Source organism: Ooceraea biroi, chromosome 12 (genome assembly GCF_003672135.1).
Source record: "Ooceraea biroi isolate clonal line C1 chromosome 12, Obir_v5.4, whole genome shotgun sequence".
NCBI classification, from domain to species: domain Eukaryota; kingdom Metazoa; phylum Arthropoda; class Insecta; order Hymenoptera; family Formicidae; genus Ooceraea; species Ooceraea biroi.
In genome coordinates this window covers 529,737-539,547 of record NC_039517.1, presented here as the reverse complement: position 1 = coordinate 539,547, position 9,811 = coordinate 529,737, and the positions used below count along the sequence as shown (strand labels likewise).

Below are 9,811 nucleotides of genomic sequence, written 5' to 3'. Positions count from 1 at the left end.
GGGCGACTTCGGTGGGAGAAGTCCCGTGAGATTGCAGATTTTCTACTGAATCTGATTTCTGTAATCTGTAATTACGCCAACGCGCGTGTAACAAGATGTTCGCAGAATGGGAATATATGCGTTTGAATTTTACACGGCGACGGCTGCAAGATCGCATAAAGATCATTCGAAAATCATTCTTATACAGTCGATTACTCTTTGATAAATTTCGATTATAAATTTATCGAACTTTTAACGACAAATTGCACGTGTTAAATGCACGTAATGTTTGTCCATTAGAATTATAATCAGTTTTATTAATAATTAAGTAAATAATCAATAAATAACGCAGGATTTAAGGATTAAATATATATAATGACTAAGCAATATTTATACAATTCTCAACGCTGCAAAATTAATCGATCTCAGGATCGATCCCGGGGATGCTCTCACGGGGATATATTGTCCAGGATCCACGTGATGTACTTGGCCACCTTGGTGTAGATGGCTGGTGTCGTGGTGCCGCCGCAATGTCGCACGCCGAAGGAGACAATGCCGAGTAAGTAGTACCTGGGGGGCCCACTCTCGCTCTCCACTTTCATCAGGGGCCCACCGCTGTCGCCGCTGCAAGAATCTCGGCCCAGGACCCCGCCTACGCACATCTGCTGGTCCCCAATGTCCACATGTTTGCTGAAGGCCTGTTTGCACCTCTCTAGTTCGACGACCGGTAATTTCACCGTCAATAGAGTCGTGCTGGTCTTTGGAATGTCTGTTAATAATTTAATTTAATAATAAATTTAATAATAAATTAATAAATTTAATAGAAGATAATGGAATTTAACGGAAACTTCATTTAACGCTGATTTAACTGTGTCTTACTGAGATCATAAATTCCCCAACCGGCGACTTCCGCTGTCTCACCGACGAAGTTCTTCCCCAGCAGTCGACCATGCATCATGCATATCGGCTTCACATACTCTGCACGGATTACAACAGAAAAGCAGATTCACTTTCGCGAATCAACGAGCACGATGACGCTGCCAATCGGGAGCGAAAACTCCAGCGAATTTTTCGAACGACACGCGGGGATTTCATTCGAGTCGTTTCCGTACAGATCAGAGTCTACTGCTGTAATGCTGATTGTAGGTTGCCATTGATTACGTTTCGCTGAGAAAATGTTCTAAGTAACGAGGTAAACTCGCAATTATGCGTAATTCGTGCCGCGTCCAAGGAGAGTTTAGGGAAAAGTTGATTGACGAAAGATTGCATTTCTTCATTTAGATCGTTTAGGAAAATTAAAAGTATTAAAAATCGAATTTCCAAAGCAGGATTTATCATTATCATCATGATCATTAAAGATGTCTATAGCGAAAAAAGGACGCGAATGATTATTCACCGATCTCAACCAAAGTCGGTCGAGATTAAGATTAATCGATTAAAATTAAGATTAATCGAGATTTCTTGATCGCGCAATCGATATTTATAATATAACTTATTATTATTATATTATTGTACGACTTACCGCTATACGTTACCGATTTCTGCAGCCGTATTAAAGCGATATCGTGCATGTTGCGCGGCGTATTGTAACTCTGATGGACGATTATCGATTCTGGCAGGAAGTCTTGCACCGGCTCCGCGCAATGGTCTTTCTCGCAATCAGGATCGGTCAGGCTGTTGTGCTCGCCCAGGCGCACCGTAGACATCCTGAAACTTGAAAAGGGTTTTTACATAATGCATAATAATAACATAAATAATATAAACAGCCAAGTTACAAAATATAACTTTCTTTCTCATATAAAATCTTAAAAAATATGTTCATCTCTCTTTAGCAAAAATCTTCAGATATCAATTTTCAATTGTAAATAAAATAAAATTAAATTAAATTAAAATAAATACAAATAAAACTAAATTATGACCCAAAATCTGTGAATATAATTTATAAATTGCTGAATCGCATGAAATTTGATCATCACGATCTCGCCAAGCAAATTTGTTAATAACAACGGAAATATCGCCGTCTAATTGTTTGCCTCCAAACAAAGTAATCATCAAAGGAAACTTTTCCGACAGCGTTATAAATAAATGTCGCGTACACTTGGCGACGTATCGCGAAAATCCTTCGCACTGTCTGCCTTCTTGCCCGCAAAGGTGTATACTTGTCGCGCAGATTCACCACGCAATGGGCGGCGGTGATTACATAGAGCCGATTGATTAAAGTGCCACCGCATTTGTAGCTCTCGTTCTCGATGCCATTGGTGTATCCCAATCTCGCGATCCAAGGATACGCGCCGAGGCTCGCGTTCTTGCCGCCGATAATGCGATCGCTGTTAGAATTGCCGCATCTCCGCTGGTCCAGCAGCTTCCAGTTACGATGTCCCGTTACATCGACTGTATGAATTGATAAATTTAGTAGTGTAACATAATATAACAAAAATTTTTCATTACGAGAAACTTACTTCTGTGAGAAAACGCCATAAAAATGCAACACGGAAATATAAGGCGCCATAGTAAATATCGCATCTTGCCTGGAAACTGGAAAGCAAACGCGAACAAGTAATTAAATGCGTGTGTATTTCATATAATTGCGCAATTGCAGTTTTGCGTTACTTGAGAAACTATTTTTCCAGTTTTAACAAATTTCATTTTTATTTTTCATCAATATAGTTTTTCCGAAATTTTACTGTTCATTCTTACCGAAAAACGTAGGGATTTTACGCACAAGTCATACGCAAGAAATCACGTCTTCTTTCAAGCGTTGCACTTAGACTACGTAGCCAGTGGCTACCACTTAATTCGTTAATCTTCGGCATGCCTGCAACCTTATCTCCACCGTATAAAAAGATATTACAGCTTGGCTGATAGATCTGCATAATTCGCTCACTGCGATTTTAGTGTGCAGCATTAACTATCCATCGTGCGCTCGATATGTTCCAAATAAAACGTCCATTCAATCTTTCAAAATGCTCGACTCCTTTAGCAGAAATAAATGTTATATTATTTTACGATATGTTTGTAAAATAGTATATTCGTGTAAAATAATATTATATTAGAGAAATATTGTCACTCTCACACGAGTTATTAGAATTTCGGAATTTTAATTGCGATTTTAATTGTTTTCTATTTAATTTCTATAAAATTTTCAGTATTAGGTAAAAGGAAAAATTTCCTCAAAGAGAGTTAATTTTTTATAGGGATTATTAATTGTTATAAAATCCTCTTGTATAAATTCTACCTATTTATTTTTCATGTTTTCAGAGGGATGATAAAATATGAGCATCGATCATAAATATACTGCGAGCTGTCAACGAGTGGAGTTCAGCAGGACATTATGATACTGAAGGACTGCACGTGGAACCTGTAAAATGGTTTTTATAAATACAGCGAGATCATTGCCATCTCTGAACTTCAACAGGATTGGAAATCATACAGACCATACAAGCAACGGCGTGTCAATTGCCAGGGTAAATCTCGCTTTAGATGAAATACAAAAAGATTATGAAGTAAACTAACGTGAAATGTGACAATTTTACTTTTGCAGCCTGTATGTTACAAAACTAACTGTAAACCTTGTCGCCGCGTATGCCCTCGAATTCTTGCAAAATGTAAGAAATTATTCATTTTCGAACGTACAAGCAATTCGATTATTCGATTCAATTTTCACAACTCTTAAGATTCCATTCTTCAATCTAACAAGAGAAAGAGATCAGCTTTTTGACAAATTTTTTAAATCTTTTGATACTTTTATACACGATTTCTTATATTTTTGTATTTTTAACGTTCTATCTTTGACTACTTATTTATATGTAAAATTCCTAATAAATATTCACACAGGGAAATCACAGTCAAGGGCTCAGCATAGACACAGAAGCAACGATAATTTTGTTTTGATAAGCGCACGATACGTCACGGAGCTCTACCACTGGACGAAAAAGCATCTGTTTACAGACGATTTCATGAGCTCGGTCGTTGCATCGGCGATCTTATTCGCGATTGGAGTGAAACTTACCACAGAATTGAATGCCTGCAACTTGTGAGAAGCTCACAAGTCACGGATTTGTGTATCCCTGAGTTTCAAAATTAAAAAAAAGGATTAAACTTGTTTAACGAATAAATTTATTTCATGTCGTTCAGATTTTCTAGTCTACGTATAAATAGATTTATAAATTACACAATATTAATGTAGAACATTGAAGCTCTATATTGCCTTCTTCATTCAATTCTGTATTACTTTCGATAATAATCATTGCAGAAATTAATTGGAATCTAATAAACTTATTAATTGGATTTTAATTAACTTATGAAACATCGTGAAATGTAGTATTATGAAACAATCGAGGTCTTGAAGAATACAGAAGATACTATGAAAGATAACTTTATAATAACTTTGCTTGGTTCTTTTAATTAAAATTAATCTATTATTCTTAAATATATGTTATGATAACAGCCAACGTCCACGTATATGTAATGATAACTTAGAGAGAATAATTATTGCAATCATTGAACATTATTTACGTTTTCGCAGAATTCTCAGCACATTTCGCATCCGCTGGCGTATCACTCGAAACTTCGTCTGTTGTTTCCATGTCAAGCGTCGACTCGGCATGCTCGCTCTCTGTCTTCCCAGTGTTCTCGATTTTTTCACTGCCATCGCTCGAGTGTCCGCTGTCGTTCGACGTTTGCTCTTCCTTGCTTCCTACCTCGGGCGACGCATTGGCAGTACTCTCGTTGTCGCTGCTGTCCGACATGTCTTCGAGCTCGTCCGAATCAATGTCCAGGTCCAACATGGTCTTGCGTTTGTTCGGTTTAACCTCTTCCTCGACCCTCCTCTTGATGCCAGATGTGCCAGCGAGCTTAAAGCCTTCGTCCACCGCGTCGCTGACCCTCTCGGTCAAATTCGCTCGTTCCTGGTCGTAGCGCTGGTCCTTGAACTCGTGTCGCGGCTCGGCGCACAACTTCTCCAGCTTTTTCTTCTTGCGCTCCGCCGTTTCTTCCTCCCGCTTGGCCTGCTTCTCGATCCAGGCCTTCAGTCTCTTCTCCTCGTTTATGTCGCGCAACCGACGTCCGCTGAGGTCCCTGCACGCCTCGCGGTTCGTCGTCTTCTCTATCTGCGCGCCTATCGCGCGCAGCATGGAACCAAAGCCACCCTTGCCACCCAGCAACCGCGGAACAACGGTCGCACGGCCGCCCGGACAGACGTCGTTTTCGTGCATGAGTCGTCCATTGTATACGATGTAGTATTGATCACTTGGAAATCCCTGCGTAACAAAAATTAATTATATATATTTACTCACGTATATACGTTGTAACAATTTAGTTAATTATTCTATTTATTTTTTTTTATCAACCAATTTTTTGGACAGATAATAATAAATGTATCGCTAGATATCAAATGCGCTCTTTAATAATTGTTCGATATAAGGATTTAATAAAAACAATTTAATTTGAGGTTAGGATCGTTACACTCACCGTCGCTTCTTCAACTAGTTGCCGTAATTCAGAGATTGTTACAGGGGCATCACTATTAAGAACGCATTTTCCAAGCGTACCCGCGATTTCTACGCTCAACATTTCGATTTGCAATATATAAAACGTTTTTGTAAACTCGTAAATGCAACGCGACACTTGATCAACTCCTTTACGATTTCTCTCTTCCAGAATTTCCGGATGGAGCGCCCTATAAAAATAGTCGGTAAGTTACCGACGCTATTGTGCGCCCAGTAACCACACGTGCCAGCACGTTGTGCTCAACACATATGTATATCATGTAATCAATATGCAGTTCGTGTGTCATCTTGTACCGATAAAGTAATATTTGCATGGCGCTGTCATGGCACGCAATTTAAACTGTGATAGCATTAAGCACGAGTACGTGAGAAAGAGCTATAGCATAACCACGATCCGATATATGTTAGAAATTATAAAGATTATATTATATAGGTAAGCAATTTAATCATATTTTAACTATATTTTAAATTATTAATATATTAGAATTCCGAGTTTGGCATAACTTCAAGAAAATATTGTTTTAGAACAAAGGTTTTTGAGGTTAACGTTAATGCTACCCAACAACAATTTGCATTGCATGTATATACGTAGTCGAATCGATACTGTGGTAATGTTGTTTCACCTTGTATATTTCCACTATGATCATATTGATACAAATGCTTATCAAATTCTAATGTATTGCAAATAAACGCTGTACACTTTACACCAAATTTACTCTTGTGTTTGGTAAACTCATTTACAGTCGATCAATCGATTAAACAAGTAATGAGATTGCTAAAAGAGTGACTAGGATACCTTGACTTGTACGGTCACATAACCTCATCTAAATATTTATTTTGTTTTAAAATCGCGCAGGAATCACCCATTCATATCATCCAAGGAACAAGTATGGCTCATCGAGTTCTCAGTCGATATCCCAGAACGATGGTACATCATTCGCAGAAAGTGGTGCAAAGGTTCGAGTACCTGCTCGTGATGGACTTTGAGGCTACGTGCGACAAAAACCCAGTGCTCAAACCGCAGGAGATCATAGAACTACCGTGCGCAGCGGTGTCCACATACGACTGGGAGTTGAAGGACACGTTTCACACATATGTCAGACCGAGGATTCGCCCCGTGCTCACACCGTTTTGTACGGATTTGACGGGGATCATGCAGGAGACTGTGGACAATCAGCCTTGCTTCGCAGACGTATTCACGGCGTTCCGGAAGTGGCTGACGAAGGGAGGGTACTTCGACAGGCCCGACAAGAGCTCGTTCGTGACATGCGGCAGTTGGGACCTGAAGATCATGCTACCGGCCCAGTGTGATTTAGACGGCATCACGTTATCGGATGAATTCAAACAGTGGATAGACTTGAAGCATACATTCTGCGAATCCACCGACTACTTCCCACGGAGCTTGAAAGACATGCTCGCACGATTGAACCTTCCACTGCAAGGACGTCTACACTCGGGCATCGACGATGTGAAGAATATGGTTTCGATAATACAAGCTTTGAGAAATACGTATAATACACAATTTAAAATTACTTCATCGTTAATGACTTCCACATTAAATTTGGGCACCAAGCAGGAACATGAAAGGGAACATGAAAGAAAGAACACGTGAGAATTAATTAAAAAATTGTTTTGCATTAAGTAAAAAATAGTCGTTTTGTAAAATTTATCACAGTAACTATAAATAAATATTTCAATCATATTGTAAATATATCTGATCACTGTCGTTTTACAATAACATTAATCAGTACATCCTGTTTACTGTTCTCCGTATAAATCTCGAGTACGGCATGGGTGTTACGTTTTATTCTCTGCGAGCATTTTACTTTTAAAGGGAAACCTCTTCTGCTCGGCAGCATTCCTTTCGCGGGAACGACACTAAAATAACTCGAGTTCGACAGTTTTAACTTCGACCAGCCGGTTTGAAATGGCTGGGCTGCTTTGAAAGAACCGAGAACAGTCACAGTTGCCTCATTTCGGATCGGAGGATTGAGAACGACAGTGGACGGAGTCACGGTGAATTGTTCCTCTCCTAATTCAGAATACTGAGCTTCACATTCTACCGTCATCCTACATGATGAAAACATTTTAAAAGCAAATTCCAACCAAGTTTCATCAGAAATCATCGAGAGAAGTAAAATAATGTTAAAGAAATGAATAGATATAAGTGAATAGGAAGGAACTTACGAAGAAGTGAAAAAACTTGCTCCAGCTGCTTCGTCTATGTGAGTAGTGTCATTCATAAGGGAGTAATCCATCTGTGATTCGTCAGTGTCATAATGAACGGGCAAAGTATCATCCGCGCACTCTTCCACTGTGAGCATTATTTCGTACTGGTGAACCCCGGTGCACAGATCACTCAAGTTTTGCTGGTTAAAAATTGTAATAAATATACAATATAATTGTATAAGTATGAAATAATTGTGTAAAATAAATACGTACAATGGTATCACGAATTGATGTTAAACCAGGAATTATTTGCTCTCCAGGAAAAGCTTTGCATATGGGATGCACAATATTCTTGAATGCTTCATTCTCGTTTTCGGTCAATTCACCTGTCTCTTTTATCTTATTGTACAATCTGCAAAAAGAGCGTGCTTTTTGCAACAAAACTTAATGGCAATAAATGTCAATTTGAACAATCTGAATCTGAATAACGTGTGACAAATCTTTCACCTGCGTATCCGCAAGCGGGTCGATTCATCTCCGTAAGTGACGTTTATCGTCGCGACATGTGAGACTTCCAAACGCTGTAATATCGCAAAGTCTTCTTTCTTGGGATAGAATTCTATCGCCACTCGCCGATTCTCTCTGGGATTGAGTATCAGTTCTTTTTGACTTATGTGCCAACTGGAATCCATTGTCGGAGATATAACTAAAATACAAATATATTCATCTCTACAATTGAGACGCATATATAATAATGAAAAATTAGATTTAGCCAAACCTTTTGGTACAACTTTGATTTTGGCAAATGAACTCAAGTCGCCGACATTTTGCAACGTGATGTTCGCGGTCAAAGCCGTAGTCTCGGAGGATAAAGTACCAAGCGACAACCACATCTTTCCACCCGCATCTTTAAATGTGTCCGAGACTTTCACTTTGCCACAGCCGCCGTATCCGTACAAAGGTATCTGTCAATTTCAGTTGTGAATATTCTATTTTCCTCTCCAAGTTTGCTAGAAGATACGATAAAACAGTTTAGTAGAAAACACGCGTACCTTTTTGTGTTGCTGAGAATCGCTGCTGTCCGTCGCGTAATGTTTGATGGTAATTTTTCCAACTGCTGGACCTATATGATACGGGCTAAACACAACTGCGAGCGTTTTGATCTCTTGACGTTGCATCGCCAACACCATGCTTGTAGTGACAGTTTGTCTGTCGCTGAGAAACTGTAGATTCAATATTTATGTTAATAAGCTCGAGACGCACAAGTTTTTTTCTTCCAAGCAACGCGATTACCTTAAAACTCTTTTTCGCATCCGACATATCTATCTGAATTTTGATCTTGTTATTGCTTGTATTGCGAATTGTGAATTCCTTAATTTCACTCTTTCCCGTTTTCACGCTATTCCATACTAGAGCAGCGTGCGTTGCTCTGATTGGAATTGTGTGTCCCGCAACGGCTACGCTAGACACCATGCTGATTGGTGAATTCCGATCCAAAGGTCCAGACCTACGTAGAAATTCAAATCGGTTACGGATTACTGCGTAACTGTGAAACGATCGCAAATCAAATGCACGAAAATGCAAACCTACCTACTAGAAGCTACACTCTGTGGCGACGTTGCAGGGCTCAAAAATATTATATTATTAGGTGTATTGCAACGTAAATAATTTTCCTCAGATTCCTATTCTTATCGTCTTTTCCTATCCTCGCTGTTACTTCTGCTCTGTTTAGATGGTATATAAGATAAATCTGTCACTCTGTTATTGCGTATTCCTATTTCCACGTCCGTATCAAACGGATTAACGGATAATACTGGCGGAATATCGAACACTTACAAACAACACGAGATGGTCTCATGTCAAGGTTACTCTATTGTCTCGGATCAAAAATAAGACTATTATGGCCGGTATTCTGGGCCCTATGAATACCATAATAGTCTTATTTTTGATCCGAACAATAGAGTAACCTTGACATGAGACCATCTCGTGTTGTTTGTCACTCAGTGTTCGATATTCCGCCAGTATTATCTGTTGGATACGGACGTGTTGATGGTCTTCTCTGTACATTTTATTTTATTTGTAAGTATATTAATTTCTTTTTAAGGTTTTTCTTTGTGTCTGTATATGTAAAGAAGCCTGACACGACACATCTTTTT

The 9,811-nt window shown here is 39.0% G+C and overlaps 3 protein-coding genes across 6 annotated transcripts; 1 reads left to right on the top strand and 2 right to left on the bottom strand.

Annotated features, from left to right (window-relative positions):
- Window positions 1-337: 337 nt before the first annotated feature.
- On the bottom strand, window positions 338-6,197 carry LOC105278864 (serine protease easter-like). Its single transcript, XM_026974120.1, has 7 exons — window positions 6,110-6,197; window positions 5,449-5,656; window positions 4,517-5,237; window positions 2,139-2,370; window positions 1,502-1,692; window positions 859-957; window positions 338-748 (listed from the first exon to the last, which is right to left on the bottom strand). The coding sequence occupies exons 2-7, from the start codon at window positions 5,548-5,550 to the stop codon at window positions 429-431; spliced, it is 1,665 nt and encodes a 554-aa protein (XP_026829921.1). The 5' UTR covers window positions 5,551-5,656; window positions 6,110-6,197; the 3' UTR covers window positions 338-428.
- On the top strand, window positions 5,732-7,235 carry LOC113561407 (ERI1 exoribonuclease 3-like). 4 transcript variants are annotated; one of them, XM_026974115.1, is made up of 2 exons: window positions 5,732-5,919; window positions 6,343-7,235. In XM_026974115.1, the coding sequence occupies exon 2, from the start codon at window positions 6,376-6,378 to the stop codon at window positions 7,096-7,098; it is 723 nt and encodes a 240-aa protein (XP_026829916.1). In that variant the 5' UTR covers window positions 5,732-5,919; window positions 6,343-6,375; the 3' UTR covers window positions 7,099-7,235. The 4 variants fall into 4 exon arrangements, with proteins under 4 accessions (XP_026829916.1, XP_026829915.1, XP_026829918.1 ...); XM_026974114.1 differs by lacking the exon at window positions 5,732-5,919 and adding an exon at window positions 6,055-6,094; XM_026974117.1 differs by lacking the exon at window positions 5,732-5,919 and adding an exon at window positions 6,091-6,213.
- On the bottom strand, window positions 7,187-9,722 carry LOC105278868. Its single transcript, XM_011338285.3, has 9 exons — window positions 9,525-9,722; window positions 9,246-9,337; window positions 8,949-9,162; window positions 8,708-8,878; window positions 8,434-8,620; window positions 8,163-8,361; window positions 7,929-8,067; window positions 7,674-7,855; window positions 7,187-7,556 (listed from the first exon to the last, which is right to left on the bottom strand). Exons 1-9 carry the CDS (start codon window positions 9,720-9,722, stop codon window positions 7,205-7,207), a joined length of 1,734 nt encoding a protein of 577 aa, XP_011336587.2. The 3' UTR covers window positions 7,187-7,204.
- Window positions 9,723-9,811: the final 89 nt, after the last annotated feature.